Source organism: Chlamydotis macqueenii, chromosome 1, assembly GCF_036417535.1.
Source record: "Chlamydotis macqueenii isolate bChlMac1 chromosome 1, bChlMac1.mat, whole genome shotgun sequence".
NCBI classification, from domain to species: domain Eukaryota; kingdom Metazoa; phylum Chordata; class Aves; order Otidiformes; family Otididae; genus Chlamydotis; species Chlamydotis macqueenii.
The window spans coordinates 124902809-124919588 of record NC_141556.1 but is presented as its reverse complement, the minus strand read 5'-3'; the positions used below and the strand labels follow the sequence as shown (position 1 = coordinate 124919588).

The window sequence follows — 16780 nt, the reverse complement described above, 5'->3', positions numbered from 1 at the left end:
TGAAGGGCTTACGTACCAAAGAAAACAGAATTTTGAACTGAGATATTTGCAAGCCCGACATCATAGTGCATATTTATAATCCTGTATTTTAAAATGCAGTTGAGGTAACTGCCTCTAGTCCCTCAGGAATCATCACAGAAACATGAGTATGTAGTAATTTGGCAGAGATGGTAAGTTTGATTCACTGGAGATGGAAGACTTGAAAAATGAAAGGTGTTAAGGATTATGTTATTTCTTACTGACCAAGAAAAGTAAGTATAATAAAGCTGTTAGGTCTCTTGGGTTCACCCCAAAACTAAAGTTAAAATGAAAGGTAAGTGCTTCAAAATGACAATGTGCAAGTTTACTGAATCTCTCCCTTGAACAAATGACAATTTTATATCCTGGGAAAAAAAAAGAACAGTTTTATCCTTTTCTGGATTTCTCATAAGGAAGACTCCTTGCCACTGAAATTGAATTTTAAAGAAATGATGAATGTCTGTATTCAGGTATGAAAATTTTGCCTTTCAGGTGTGAAATTCAGATGTGAATGCTGCTGTGTGTAAAGGCTTCTAATCACAGATTAGCATTAATGAGTAAACACCTCTAAGCAGGGGACAGATGCTAATTAGTTGGATTTTGCTTACTGAGATTTTTCTGGAGTAACGTAACCATTGTAACTTTTTGGCCCTGAAGGTGAGACTTGATTTAATGAACTAGAAACAGCCCGTCTTAAACACGTTTTGTGCCCTCACATTCATAATTGTTTAAGTTCCTCCTTTGACAGAGCAAACGAAGTGACAGGGAATAAATGTTACAGATACTAACTTCTGAAAGTTTTTTCATCAGCTATTCTTTTCATCTGATTAATGTGCCCTGTCAGTACAGAGCTTTAATCAGCCACAGATACTTTCAGGAAAATGATCAGGGGTGGATTCAAATGGAGAGCAATGCCAGAGATAGTCAAGATGAAGATTAATTCATGTCTGGCTTCTTGAGTGGGAGCTAAATATCAAAACAGTAGCACAGCACCTTACAGATGTGGTACTAGTGTTGCATTTTGTTGTCTCTGTGCATGGATTTGCAGTTCTTGTAAATCTGTGTTGTAGTGAGATGTGCACTAAACTCCGCAGCTAACAGAAAAGAGAGATGCTTGCCATTGCTTTAATTTTGCAGTTGGTGGCTCTCGTAACACCCGTTATGTTCTTTAGAATACATGTCCTAGCTCCTCCTCCTCCTTCCTCTCTGCTGCTTCATGGTCGTTATTTTAAACAGAAGTGAAGAAACAAGGCACAGTGAAACGCTCGGCTGCATTTTTCAGTAGGGCTGCTCTTCAGAACCAAGGTTGCACGGCTGTGAAAAAGGCAGAACTCATGGAGTGCAATGATTCTTCATTGGCACATTGCAAATGTTAATAATAGTGTAACTCAAACTTAGTAACTCAAAAGCATGCAAGTGTCATTAAAAAAAAAAAAAAAAAAAAAGAATGGGAAGGAGACTTTCCAAAAGGAATAGCGTCAACTTTGGAACTACAAGGAAAGAAAGGGAGCATTACAACCGCAGAGTAATTAGGTGTTTCTTGAACATTTTTTTTCATTGTGTTTGTGGATTATTGTGGGCTTTCTCCACCGCCTGGCCCTTTCCTTCTTGTTTTTTAAGCAACAAGGAGAAAAAAGGCTAAACATGAGAAAACGAAATATTTTATGAAAAAAATACGATGTCATTGCAAACCTGTAGAAATGTATGGGGCAACTCAGAAAGATGTTACATTAAGGGTGCACCTAGATTTATCCACAGGTGCTTTCTAAGGCGCGTGGTGTGAGCCCCAGTAAGGAGCCTGGGTATTGCCAGGCAGCATACGCAGCCTCAGAAACTAAGAAGGTCTACTTGATCTAGACATAGCCTCACTTCTTTAAAAAAATTGTCTTTCTTTGTGGTTTGTTGTAATACCAGCATAGTCTTAATTATATACATTGTGTTGCCGTATACGCATTAGTTTTAATTCTGCATCTCAGCACAAATAGGTTACTTCTGTGCTAATAGTCAGAACAGAAATATTACCACTGACACTGTAGGTGCAGTTTGCTTAGCTGATTCCACCTTCTTTAGGCATATAAAGAAAAATGATGACTAGTGCAATATATTAGAGAGTTTTTAACACCATGCAGTAGCTGGCTGGTTCCTGCTTGGATGATGTTTTCTTCATCAGCTGACAAGATGTGAGGCCCTGAAAAATGAGTATCTGTTCTTTACAGAAAGATAAAATACAATCGATTGGAGAAACCTAAAACATCGCACACGACAAGTTTTATTCATGGTGATTTGGCTGTGTACATCAGAAATGAACCAAATTGCTTCAGAGGAAGAGGAAAGGGAAAACATTGCAGGGGAGACAGGTTATCAGGTGGGAACAGGCAAGGAATGTAAGAAGTGAAAAATTACTTCTGCCTTGCCGTGAAGTATGGACCTCAGTAATGATGTTGATGTTGTGCCATAAAGACTGCTACTAAGGCAAATTCAGGGAAGGCTAAAGAGTGCTGTACCACTAACTTATCAAACGACTCCACTGCCAATTACACGTGACTCTTCAGCGTCATTCACCACTGGAACAAAATGAAATGGAAAGCCCCAAGGGCCTCAAGGAGGAATCCATTACTGAACACCTATAAATCACTTGTCCTATGGCAGTCAAGGGCTTATGTGTTGGAGCTGCTATCTTAATAAACCATACATCACTCTCCTTTCCAGATTACAACAGCAAATGAGCAGTTGTCGCTTCAAGCAAGGAAAGAAAAAAAAATACGGCAAGGGAAAGGGAAGATTTACTAATGGGAGATCTAAAATTAAAAACCACAAACTATCTCTGGTCTTAAGTGTATCACTCACTCACAAGAAATTCCAGTGTACTAGAAAACTAAATGCAATTTTAGTATGTGTAAGATCATATTTGTATGAAAAAAAATATGGCAAAGGATTGAAGCATGATTTGGCAGACCCTTCCTGTTAGGTAGCAGATGTCTCAATGAGGTGGGGTTGTGTCTCAGAACACAAAAGAAAGTGTCGTAGGTCACTGTAATTAGCAGTCAAAAGCTGATTTTTATCAAGGTGGACACAGCTCTTTTAGCTTTGGCAGAAAACTATGTGAGAGAAGGATCTCTAAACCCAACTGCAAAATAACTGAGGTATCTCAGTAGCCTATTGCTATTCCCATGAAAGCCTGAGCAATGGAAGTACCAGAATATCATTAAGCCATCAAATCTTATATTCAAAGGTCATAAAAGCTAGAAAGAGAATGAATAAATAATATTGTGGAAATTGTATTCCCCAACCTAATCCACTCCTTTTAATTTCATTTTTGATAGCGGTTTCTCTGGAAGTGCTAAAAATGTATTACAGGAGGAAGGTACGTGTGTATCTATAAAGTGCTGTAAACAGTCTCGCAACAGGAGGCTTCAGTAGCTACTACTCCACTGGGAATTCAGCCTGGAAGAAAGTCTCCCCAGTTCAAAGCCCAGGTTATGTGTCATTTGTGTCTTCATTAAGTTTTCCAAAGAGATGGATGGATGCCTCCGAGCTTCTCTTGAGTGTAACTTAAGCCAGGTAAGGCTTTGCAAGCTACTCTCAGACAAGTGTCACAGTTATCAGGGCAAATCCAGAAGTACAAAAGCTTTATCACGACAAGTAAGCGAAGGGAAACGTGTAAATCCAGTGGTTGTATGGCTGGAGCAGTGTGATTCTATATTAAGAGGCAGTTTAAGTATGATTTAGCAGCATATAGGCTTCCCGCTGAGTCTTGGCACAGGGATGAAGGACATTTTAGTAGTTGAGCTGAAGGATAATTTTTAAGCAAAAGCTTTAAGCAGAAGCCTGCGCTTTGGTGCCACAGTTCAAACTGTGTCATGTTATCTTATTTAGGCATGTGCATGAAACATGACATCATTCCTCAGCCTTTCTCCTAGTGATATTGCTGGAAACTAAAAATTCTCGGTACAAACAGGACTGAGCCAGAGGCTTTCTCTGTCAGGTGTCTGGTCATGGACTGGCATCTGCTAACTGAACTGGGTCACCCCGTCACCTCCATGCTGAGGACTGGGAGAGAGAAAAATCAGCAAAAAAAAAAAAATCACATCACTCCTTGCTATTTTATAAGGCAAACTGCAGCAAGTTAGGTAAGACCATTGTGTAGTTAGAGTGTAGGCACAATGGTGTCCACACCTGGGTGTGCACAGGGATGCCGGAATACTTCCATGGCTGTGTAGTCACACTGATGCCATTTCTTCCACTGCTGTAACGCAGACACTAAGACACCCTGCCAGCCAACAGATAAAGCTGTACTGGGGCATGGTGCACATTTACCTTGGACCTGAGGCTGCAGACCCTTCTGTGAAGTGATGGCTTTTGTGTGCATGTGTGTGCTCCCAGGCTGCCTCCCTGTATAATATCGTAACACGCAGGCAGTCAAGTCATGGGTCCAACTCTAGCCGCTGAGCGAACGCAGTAAATGGACAGACCCACTTTCAGAAATTGTTTTTCAAAGCCAAAGATGAGAGATAGGCGATAGATGTTGGGCAATAGGGAAATCCTAGCACGATGCAGCTTGCCTCTCTTTAACGCCAGAAGGCTTGTGATGAGCCAGCTCTGCTCGATTTTTAGATCCGTCAGGGAGTACGTAGCTGCAAAAATCAGGAGTGGGCCACGTGAGTGAAAGCTGGGATCCTGGGGGAAACAGTGGGAAAGTGGCATTTTTAGTTAAAAGAGAAAAAAAAAAAAAAAGCCATTGTCTGGAGATTGTAGGCCATGGTAGACAGTCAATTGACATTGTGCTGATAATTTTACCTAAGTTTCACACCAGTGACTTTCATTCTTGTTTCTGTCTTATCATCACCTGAAATATTTCTCTGTGGAAGTGCTAATGGTAAATTAACATTTAATACAACATGTAAACTTACATTTACTGACAGCGGGCTTGTTTTCTTCCTCAGCTTTTACAGGCCTTTTAGAAAAATTTTCTAGGCTCCCTAGTGTCTTTAAAAGTACTGCATCTAACCTAATGAAGGAAAAAGTGCCCCCACAGACACCTAAGGAAAACCTGCCTCATCCTTTACCGCTGCCTGCCACCCTGCATGCTATGCCAGGATCCCTTGGGGAGTGGAACAAGGTATCTCCCCAAACAAAAGCACGGGAGGGTCACAGCCAGAATCAGTCCAGGGACCAGTGCAACAGGCGACACACGCAGGCCCACAGAGATCTCACTCCCCAGTGCCTGGCCCTGGCTAACACCATCTGAGCAGACCTCTCCTCTCATGCGTTTTTAAATGGACTCATCTTCTCGCAGTACGTTCTCAGTGATGAGCTCCTGAAGCACAGCTACGGCAGGCTGTGAGGCACCTCACTTATTTCCAGTTGTAGAAGTGGTGATGCTAACGGGTGTCAGGAGTGATACAGCTCTGGTGGATCCTATTTGGCAGCACGGAGGTGGGCTAATTGATCTCTGGAGGTCCTTTCCCAGACTCTGATTGTGAGCTGCTAATTAGAAATAGGATTTGACAGCCCAGCACTGAAAGAGAGAGGGGAAAAGCAGGAAAGAGATTTTTTAACAGGGACGTGATAGAAAAGGGGACCCAAGGGCAGGTGCATAGAGTGGGAAGGTCTGGGACAGAACGGGCACGTCTCCTCCATCTCCTTCAGCTGTACCTGTACCCCATGAACAATCTGCGGTTGCAGCTGCAGGCGCTGGGCCTGGACCACCACCGCTCCCAGCTCCCCATGCAGCCCCAGGCTGCTGAGCCACCAGCTTCCCCCACTGCATCTCCTCTGATGGAGTTCCAGTCTGTTTGGGCTGGGCTGAATGTCTTCTGTGCGATGCAGAAGAGCATAGGAGAAAACTGCACTCCCTCTCACATCTTCTAAGGTGTTTTCTTGAGTGGAAGACTGCTGGTCCACAGCTTCCCGTGAAGTCCCTCTCTCCAGACAGAGAAGAGTTACCCTGGGCTGCCACAGGTATGTGTAAGGAAAGCGGAACTGAAGCCATGGGAAGAGAAGCAAAAAGATGACAGCTGTGTTCCAGTCCCAGAGCCAGACTAGCGATCATAGAGCCTGGTACCCTGCCGAAAGGCTGCCAGCTGGGTTCTCTCTCCCTCAGACCTACATGAAGCCAGGTTATTTTGACCTCTGCCTTTATGCATGGGAGATTACAGCATCCTAACTTTACTCCAGCTCTACCTGGAAACTACTGCCAGCTTAATGTAACAAAATTTTTATCTGTACTTAAGAGTACATTGCTGGTGGTGGCTCTTCTTTCCTGTAACACTTTCAAGTGCTGCGCAGCCATTCTGGACTGTTTTGTGACAGTGCCGTTTGACTTCAAGCCAAGACTAATATGGCAAATAGCATCTGGATCATACATGGATTTTTTGAATACAGCACATGGGGTTCTCATGATTGTTGCAAAAGGCAGCGTGAGGAAGTACCGGAGCAGGGAACTACACTGAGTGTCACAGTGTAAAGCAAAGACATAGAAGGATCTGCCATCCTTACTGGAGTCTCACTGATGTTTTTCCCTGGCTCACATCTATCCACTTTTCTGTCCTCGTCTCAGCATGCAATCACTTATTTTGTAAACAAAACAAGGAGCTGAAGTTTCAGAGTATGTCATTCCCAAGAGTGAAGGCAAGTGCATGCAGTGGCAGCTTCAGGCTCCGTGTGAAGGCAGTCCCTTCAGGAAAGGGAGCTTGACAAGTCTTTCGTCTGCTTCTTCCTCTTTGGTGTAGAATCAAGGGGAGGTTGGTAAACAAGCACAGCATTCAAAATAAAGATTTCAGCCTACAAAATAAAAGAGGCTAATCGAAGTCTCTCCTTGGCTTTCCTCCTGCTACACGGGAAGGAGCTCAGCAACCTCAGGTCAGCAAAATTCTCAGCAATGCAGGAGCTGGGTCTCTTTCACTCTGTTCTTCCTATCACTCTGTCTTTTGGGGTTTATACTTGCAGAATTTTACATTGTCAGTTTTAGGAGGCAGCTTTGAAACACCCAGACCTATTGCAACTGTCTGGCATTAAATTTCTGCAGGAATACACAGAACACTATTGCACAGAGCAAGAGAGGAACTAAATTAATTCCTAAGCAAGGGGTAAAATTGCAAGGAAATTAAGAACCCTGAGACCCGAATACTTCTGCAAAACTGTCATGCTGCAAAAGGATCACTGTTCACTGAACTTTCCAGTGCAAAAAAAAAAAAAGGTGAAAAATGCTGTGCGTAATCAGCTAGCTCGAAAGAAATTTTAGAAACTGAATGAGATAGTGTTTAATTTTTTTCATACTCCAGTTTCACACACTCCTACGTAATTAATACACAGCTGCCAATGTTGCCTTTTCTTGTACAGGATGTATTTTTCAAACTAGACCAAAGTACAAAACAGGCAAGTCTTTGTAATACTATAGTAAAGATGTTTCACTCATTCAGAAGGTGCAAGCACCAGAATGAAATCAGGGGTGACGCGTGGGTGGTTTTGATACCAGCTCTACTCACACCCATCACCTGCAGCACCCAGGCAAAGTTTGCTGTGTGTTGTCCCGTCACAGCTTAAATTAATGGGAAAACTCACAAAAGTCTGGGAGCACCAGAACTCACCAGCTGTGGAAGGGTCCAACACCTTGACCCTTTCTTTTGAGTTCAGGCAGTGAGATCAGCTATGTGTGTTTGATAACTGCTAGGCTGGGAGCAGCTGAAATAAATTCTGATTCATGCCTGCATTCAGGCTGTTAAGAGGATGTCAGACTCTGTGACTGCTGATCTAAGATCAGCCCCTACCAGGTTTGTGGCCTGCCAGAAGCCTCCTGTGCCAGTAAATCCCTGTTTCAGTGGCTCTGGTGCCTGAGGAGCTTCCAAGCAAGGCAGGGCTGCCAAAGCTTAGAGCATCTTGGATGCCTGCACTTGCTCACCCCAGAGAAGCTGTAAGTAACTCAGTCTAAACCGAGGGGAAGAAAAAGCCCACGAGAGCACTGCCATTTATGGGCAGGGAGAACAGGCTTGTCTTCATAGCAAGGATAGACATCCACAAATCAGAACTTCCCCCCTCCTTTCCTTCCCCAACTACTCTAGCTCCCAAAGGCTATCTCCATTAACAGAAATATGGGGCGGTACATATGTCTGCTGACACCCACTGGGAACAGCCATCAAAGCAACTCATTACCACCTGAGAGCCTGGCCCATCACAGAGCCTGTCAAATGAGGTTGCTACAAAGCCCATTTAACAGGTTTTGGAGACTTCATTTTGGTTTTCCGTTACTGAAGCTTGGGAGGCTTCTGTGGAGGAAGATGATAAAAGCACTGCCAGTCTTGCCTGCATGAGGAGGTGAAGGACGGCTCTTTGTCCCTGGGCTACGTGTGAGCCATTACTTCTGTACGTCTCAAGAGGGAATAATAATGCACAAGTCACCTGTACCAGTCAGATAGCTTGTTTGTCTATTTGTTTCAGAAAAATATAGAAATATATAACCTTTTTTTTGCAATGGATCTTTGATCATGTCCCAGTTATGTCACCTCACAGAGGCCATATTCCAAGAGAAATTTAATGAAGGCAGTCGTATGTTGGAAGTAGAGGTAGGAAGAGTGCTGCTAGCCAGAACACAGATATTTACCCTGGCTCCCCTCATCCTCATCTTTACATCGTCACCAAATGTCTCATCACTGCCAGAATCAGGCCCTAAGAAAGCTTGTTTCTAAGTGAGTCCAGCCTAAGGTAGACTGTGCTGAGTCTCTTCTCTGATGGCTATGAGTCACACAGGTTTTATCCCACCTCTCCACCTCTTGCTCTCATTAGCTGTTCAGCATCTTGCTTTCAGTCACAGATCAGATCAGCATTTACTCTGGAGAGCAAACTTCAGTCACACAGCTCGCTTGGGCTTTTCAGAACCCTGAAATTCTGCAGGGTCCAACAGGGTGTCACAGCTCTGGCAGAGACCCCACCACTCAAACTGCCCTTCTGCTACTTCCTAAAGTCTAACAAGATCTTTAAAGAACATGGTACCTACATACACTTCCCCTCTTTGGAAAGGAGACAAATGTGTGTCGGTCACTTTGGGAGGAGATCTGTATTCCTGGGTGGAAGACATGGGAGAACGAGCCAGAGGGAGGCATGTCTGGACACCTTCCTCCTCCCCAGGGCCTGGACCTTGCCAGAGGATGGTCCTTCTTAATCCCAAAGCTTCTTCCAAGCTACCATTTTGCACTCTTTATTGTACATTTGGGAATTGTGATACTACAGAGGCAAAACATTCAGAAATCATTACACTCCCTTATTTTATTTTTTTTTAAATAAACTTGGGATAAATATCCTCTGGCTTGTAAGCTCTAAAATACTTTGGGCAATTTCCCATATTTTTCTCTCCAATCAGAAAAGCAAAATGCTGTCTTTAATTTTTTTCTTATATAGTGACATGGTTCCTGAGGCTGGGGACTCTGCGAGAGTGCAAAATACAAAAAAACAGCCCATCTAGCGACACATGTCCTCAGTTTTGGCCCAAGAAGAGAGGACTTGCTGCCAGGCAAGGCTTGCGTGTACCAGACAAGAAGAGTGTTAGATTACACTAGTGGACATTGGATTACGGGACAAGAAATAATCCTAGTGATTATTTATCAAAGAGGATCAGCAAGAATGGCAACTCAGACCTGAGGTGATTAAAAAAAGACAAGGCTGGGAAGAGAGAACTCTTCTGTGCCTTCTGCATTACATTTAAACATTGAAATTATACAAAGTGGCAATAGTTTTAGCAGAAAATCTGACCAGTTATGTTATTTATTTTATCCTGTGTATCATAAGGAAAAAATAGTCTCTTTCATCAGTTTATATATATATTTGAATTACGAAAAGGTATATGTAAAGATGGTAGAAACGTGTCTGAAACAGAACTATGGACATGATTCAATGGTTAACTTATTTCCTAAATGAATGAGAAAGGAAACAGGTTGCTGCAAGCTTCTGCTCTCACTTCCTTGTCAGAGAAGACATAGACGCCGTCCCAGAAAGAACGGGGCCGTTGTGCACGCTCGTCTCAGGCAGTCATGGGTAACTGGGTGGAGAATGAAGGACTGTCCATCTTTGTCGTTGTAAGTACAATTTTTATCGTGATTTATGTCTAGTAAAGAGTTTTACAGAAAGTTGTACTGAGCAGATCTCACTGTACCAGTGAAGGATGCATCTGGTTATTTAGAAGCCAGGGCAGCAAGTGCAGTGAAATGCTTCCAGAGAATAATTTTTAAGGAGCTCTGTCCGGTATCTCGATTACTGTAGGCTCCATTGTTGACTAAGAAATGATTGTATGGTAACTTTCATTTGCTTTGTTAGAATATTTAAGTATCTGGGGTTTTTGGATGCAGCAGTGACTTAAAGAAAACAAATAACATCATTACATCTCACTTAACCATGTGTGCTTCAACAGAGAAAGCAATTACGACAAGCAGCTTTTCTTGCACTTTTATAAACAAAAGTGGGTGTAACTGAAAGCACAGTGTCTTGATGGTATAAAATTTGTATTAGAGTCAGATTCCAGAATTTAGAGCAGAGATTCATGAATCCTTCATTAAGAAAACTAGTATTTGAACTGATTTTGTAGACAACTTGTATAGAATAGCTGTGAAAATAGGTTAAATTCATTCTGAGCAAGATTTAAAAGTACTGAAAATCCCAGTCACATTTAAAGGGCTAAAGAGTAAGGCAGGGCTTCTCCTCGGAGAAAGCTGAGGCAGATTTCAGTGTTTTCTTTTTTTTTCATTTCGCAGTGTGATACAAGAGCTATAGGTAAACTATTTTATATAGATAACTAAATAAAAACATATGCAACACTGAAATGTAATACCAGTTAAGGGATTGTTGGTAAATGTGGTCAGTATATGTAAGTAGTGAGAGGATGAAAAAAAAGAGATAGAACTTCCATATTTGTGGTGAGTGAAATGTGAACATCTTTCTTCAGAAAGGTATTTCTGCTGCTATGAACAGTTGATACTTACATATTACCTGTACATTCTAGATGCCTAGCTCTGGTTTAGGAACATAACCCTGGAACTTTAGGGCTTTGAAAAGGAGTAACTGTGTTTGCTGTCACCTTCAGAGACTTGAGGAAGTTGAAACTGCCAAGAGGTGAATTCTGGCATATTTTTTTCCACCAGTACTAAAATATTGAAAGAATTAAGTAAGAGGCCCTTATTTTGTTCAAATAAGGATTTTGGTTTTAGAGTCTCAAAGCTAACATAATCTCAGCTAATAGGGAAGGAAACTAAATAAGTCTCTGATAAGTAATCAGCTAAAAGGACAGTTCACTGAAAGCCTCACCAAAGTGTTCTGCGTTGTCCTCTACAGCTTTACTCCACACTGACTAGGTACAGGGTGATCCAGCGCTTGATAGAAACAGCACAGCCACAATTTCTATTTATTTTCCCCAATAAAACAGAAACATGGCAGCCTTAACCCCAGCCAATGCTGCCTTCTCTGGCCCTAGCTAAAGAGCACGGATGGCTGCTAACTCTGCAACTCAGCCCAAGTTGCCAGAGGGTGTCAGTGTTTTTCAAACGCTCCATGGGTTCCGCATGGATCGACACCAGGAAGAACGGTGAGAGACCATCAAGAATCATGCCAAGCTTCTTGGTCTTCTGGGCATGCTGTCAGGCTACCATACATGGGAGTGGCACACTCTCGCTTTAAATACATATCCTAAGCATTTAATCCTGAGACAAGCTTAGTTTTTTAATGAGGTTTGGGGGATTTCCCATATACTGCCTTACCCTGATGGAAATCCCTTTATTTCCCTGTATTTATGCCACAAGGGTAAGACATTTTCAAGATCTAAACTAATCCCAGATTTTTTACAGTATCAACCAGGCCAAAGAACTAGCAAGACGGATGGGTTAGGAGGGGTGAGAGACTGTAATGTCACAGTTTCTGGCATCCTTACAACAAGAGTCTGGGTTTTTTCCCAGTTCTCAGATTTTTCTCTCCTCTGTTTTCATGAACCACCTAGTAAATCTGCTTAGACTGAGGGTGCACAGATATAGATTGGTTTCACTATGGGATGTGAAAGCAGCCAACCAGCTCCAGAAGGGCAATTGGCCAGATTCACCATGATCTCTGTGGCAGGACAGGCTTGTAGCTGCCTTAGTTAGCTTTGAGAAAGGCTAACAACTTCTCTTTCCCTAACAAAACTTGCACAGTAGGAGACGCAAGTGTGAGAGAATACCGTGCTACAGCTAAACACTGCCAAAGTGCCTGTGTTGAATATTTCCTGTTGGCTGATTTCAGACTTTCAGAGCCTCCTAGTCAAGAAGACATTAAGGCTTAGGTGTAATTGAGGCCATCCATATTTAAATCTCAATCTTTCTGTCCTTTGGCACAGATCCTAAGTTCTCCTCTTACATACGTTAATATGTCTGAGGAACCACCATTTGGAAGAAGCCCTAACGATGTTTGGAGGTTCAACTAGACTCACAGACTTAGCTAAACACCTGTAATATGATGGTCCTTATATAATCGTAGAATCATTTAGGTTGGAAAAGGCCTTCAAGATCATCGAGTCCAACTGTAAACCTAACACTGCCAAGTTCACCACTAAACCATGTCCCTAAGCATCACTTCTACACATCTAAACCCTTTGAGGTATGCAACAGTTTCAGCTACCCATTGCTGTATTTTGGTTTATTGCCACTCCTGTACTCCTATGTGCACATATCAGAGCCATGACATACAAGAGTATGACTCTTTGTGCAAAGAGGACCACAATGAACTAATTGACCATTGCCTGAACTGTGTAAATTCAGATGCATGATCTCTAATAACACACTAAAGATTCACGTTCATTTATCTTTCAGTTTGTGTGGCTGGGGTTAAATGTCTTCCTCTTTTGGTGGTACTATCTTGCATATGATATCCCACCAAAATTCTTCTACACCAGAGTGCTCCTTGGCGTAAGTACAAAACTTGTATTATCTTGGCATAGACTGAGCACATAGCATTTTTTCCCGAGTTTTATTTGATTGAAACAGGATCAAACGGCTGGAGCAGCAGGTTCATGTTGGGGTTAAAAGTCGTGTGCAGATAACTGAATGCAGACAGATGTCTAGTGCTTCTCAATAGCAAGCTAGTAAGCAAAATAGAGAGAACCCATTCTAACAATGTTTTCAGGTAACTATTATGGTTCTGGTAATTAAAGTGAACATGCATCATGAGTGCTTTATTAAGTAAAAGACTAATAAAATATTCCCATTGAACTATTGTGTGATCATTTCCTCAGGCAATTACTTTTCATAGCATGAATAGTTTCAAACCTATTAGCTATGAAAAGCAATCATCAAGCGTGTGAATAGTAGTCAAGTAGTGAAGTGATCCTGCACCCTGGGCTGTTCAATATAACCCAACTGGTTAATGCAGCATTTTGTGTCCTACCACAAACTTGCTACCAAAGCTACCGTGAGTCATGACCAATTGACAGAAAAAATTCATTTGTTCACATATTTTAAATACCTGATCAGAGACACAAAAAATCAGTCTAAGCTTCAAATTACAGAACTTTGGCACTTTGTAAAAGGTTTGCAAAGCCATGGTTTAATCCAACAAAGAATGAAATCCCGTTCTGCATACAGATTCAGATCTGTGGATCAAATTCTGTCCTTTGCAATCATGGTGCTGTTGCCTTTGAAGTCACAGAGACTTGTGCCTGGATAGCTAGATCTCAGTGTACCCCCGAGTCAATTACTGTGATTTGAAACCTGAAAGGATCCCAATCAACGCAAGGAGAGCAACCATTCTCTCTTCCTTCCCTTCAGTGTGTTTGGATTAATATGTTAATTATTCCCTTCTTTCAAACAGTCTTTGTCAAAATCTCAAAACATTCAGGCTGTGAAGAGCTACGTTGAGGGAACATACTCCTAAAAGATGAGGCAACAAATTTCCCTAGACTGCCCTTACTAACAACAGAAAACCACTTCCCTCATAAGCTGTTCTTCCGTCTACCATAACCCCCCAGGCAACTGAAACAAAAGCAGTGAGACTTTCTTTATAGACTTGGGACAGAAAACTCCAATAAGGGCTTAGACTCGCATCTGTGCTTGGCCATTGATTGTCAGACATGACGGGGAGCTTTTCATACAACCTGACCATTTCAAAACTGGAAATAGAAGGTGTGCCTCTGGAAGAATATGTTCTGTGCATACAACTTCTGACTTGGCCAGAGCATGACTAATTTAAAATGTGGACATTGTTAATTAACTCTAGATCTCACACTCACGAAAAGTTGTGATATAATGCATAAATGAAATCTGTGCCTATCCGTGTCCTGGATAATGCTGTAGGTAATTAATTTAATAATGGTATCTCTCCAATTACAGCGTGCTCTGGCTCTGGCAAGGGCCCCTGCAGCTTGTCTGAACTTCAACTGCATGCTGATTCTGCTGCCAGTATGTCGAAACTTGCTCTCCTTCCTCAGAGGATCAAGTGCGGTAAGATGAAGAAAGAATTTCAGACTTTATGAAAGATAATAACCCAAGCAAGCTTGCAAATACACCAAGCAACTTTATCCAAGTTCCCCAAACATACTGTACTTTGGGGATGTCCTCTTTTAAGAAATAGATAATCCTGGAGTTTTGCTATGAGTAAGACTGAAATTTATATGCCAATGGTGCATCTAGAGCCCTGTTGAGAGGTTTAGCCTTGAATTAGCCTCCTTTGTGTCTTCCCTTTTTGCTTGCCTCCTGGGCTTGATGCTGCCCTGGATGCAAAGTCCTTCCTCTGGCTGGCAGCAGCCATAGGTGGTGCTTGCACACATTTACTTTGTTCGTCATGGATACAATACCCATTTATAGCAGGAGATACGAGACCATGTCTTCTGTCTTTGCATGTTCCATTCTTAAAGTAAATGCAGTCTTTCACAGACTTTCAGAAGGGGACTTCTGGTCAGCTGGTTCATAAATTACATTATTTCTTGTTCGAGTTGCATTTCCATCTCAGGATGAAATAGTCCGCTAGCCTTTTGACCATTTCTAGCTCCTAAATGCAAATGTTATATACAGCACCAGGAAACACCACTCTGAAAAGGACAACTGACTCTAGGTGACAGCTGGAGAGGCTTCCTGTGATAGCACTGACTGTACCACACCGCTGAAATCCAGATCTCTGGCTGTTACAGCAGAAATAATGCAGGCAACGCATACCATGGTGCAGTGAAAAAGCAGTAGTCTCCTCAAGCTCATGAACTGTCTTTCCAAATATATAATGATTCATTCTTTCTTTCTAGCCTCTTTAACATATACATGGTCAACACCACCAGTTCACAGAAGTTTATTTTCTTTTGTAAATCTTTTGTAAATCTTTCACTCAAATGAGGCAGCCTGCAGTGCCTGAAACAGCAGAGCAAAAGAGGAAGCAATGTAACAGATGCGGTGTTTCAGGAGTCCTTCACGGGGAAAGAGTGGGATACAAAGTAATACAAAAATAATCAGAGACAACCCAGGTTGTACATCCATCCAGTACAATTATTCTGACAATCAGTGTGGCTGATTGTCACACACAAACAAGATGTGTCTGCCACATTAAGCTCCTAAATTGCCTCTTTAAGGCATAACTGTTAGAAATATAAAGTTGGTACTACACAGATCAGGCTTTCAGTCATGTGCTGTACCCCTTCAGATTCTGGGATGCTAGAAAAGCAGACAGCTGTACCCTCCATCCAGGTAAGGGGGAAAAGAACAGTAAGTAAAACTGTAGGGTTAAAGTTGTTCTTCCTCTGCCCTGAGAAAAATCAGCTAGTACCTTTCTAAAATTCAGAGCTGACTCCCCAGACTGCAGAAGTCAATAATGAACATAAATTTAGCAAAAATTAATGTTGCTATTGGATGAATGCAACTGGAAAATACGGATGAGCTCTTGGTCATACAAGGCCTTCATGAGGTCTGAAATAGATTCCACAGGAGTCAAGCTGAAAGCAGGTTGGGCACAGGTCTTCTGAGGTCAAAGGAACGAAAGAGCTGAAAACATTTTTGTAGACGTTACGGGAAGGCTAAAAACCAATTCCGAGGGTTGAGAATTGTACTCCAGCCAGGACTTTATCTACTTGTCCCAAATTGTTCATCTCCTAACATCTACAGCTTCACTTTTCTAACCAGGATCTTGATGAAGCTGTCCCTCTTATCTCAGTATTCATGCTAGAGAGTAAGTCCTTCTGCCTTGGGCGCTGTGGTAGAGTCGCTCAGGCTACGACCAGTTTGCAAGTGAGAACCATGCAGAGAGCTACAAATCCGCTTCTGCTGCCTGCCTGCAGCCCGCTCTCTTGCTGTCAGTGCTAGGCTGTACAAGGAACCGAAGGATGGGCAGAGAGGGGAGAGAGGGGAAAAAAACCAGGACTTTCAGACAGCTGGTGTTTGTTTAACTTCTGTTGCTTTTTGCAATAAAGCTATACCTCCAGAAGGAGGTAACTTTATATCCTAAGCGAAACACACACAGCCCAGCGTGCCAGTGGTAGCATCAGGACCGTGGTGGCCTCAGCGCAGGGGGACAGCTGCTTATGCTCATGCTGCTTTTGTCTCTAATGAGCACTGCAAGTAACACCTGTGAGAACCTCTTAAGAAAAATCAGGATTTTAAAATGTCAGATAACTCATTGAAAGGGTAGTGACCTTTCCAACAGTAATGTCATTGGGGTTAAAGGGAGGGGAGAATTATTCAAACCCACTGTTCAATAGGAATGCGCTGGAAACTCTTGCCCTCTACATCCTGCCATCCAGAAATCATATGCTACAAAAAGTTATTTGTTATTAATTGAA

At 42.3% G+C, this 16780-nt stretch overlaps 1 protein-coding gene across 2 annotated transcripts in view; it reads left to right on the top strand.

Annotated features, from left to right (window-relative positions):
- CYBB (cytochrome b-245 beta chain) overlaps positions 1-16780 on the top strand; it is a 42233-nt gene that overhangs the window by 10279 nt on the left and 15174 nt on the right. Inside the window, exons 1-4 of one of the 2 annotated variants that reach the window (XM_010117847.2) lie at positions 9310-9652; positions 9979-10085; positions 12837-12932; positions 14352-14462. In XM_010117847.2, coding sequence (XP_010116149.1) covers positions 10041-10085; positions 12837-12932; positions 14352-14462 — 252 coding nt within the window. In that variant the 5' untranslated portion in view covers positions 9310-9652; positions 9979-10040. Of the gene's footprint in view, positions 1-9309; positions 9653-9936; positions 10086-12836; positions 12933-14351; positions 14463-16780 lie in introns of those variants that run through there. The other variant, XM_086766624.1, reaches the window with a different exon arrangement.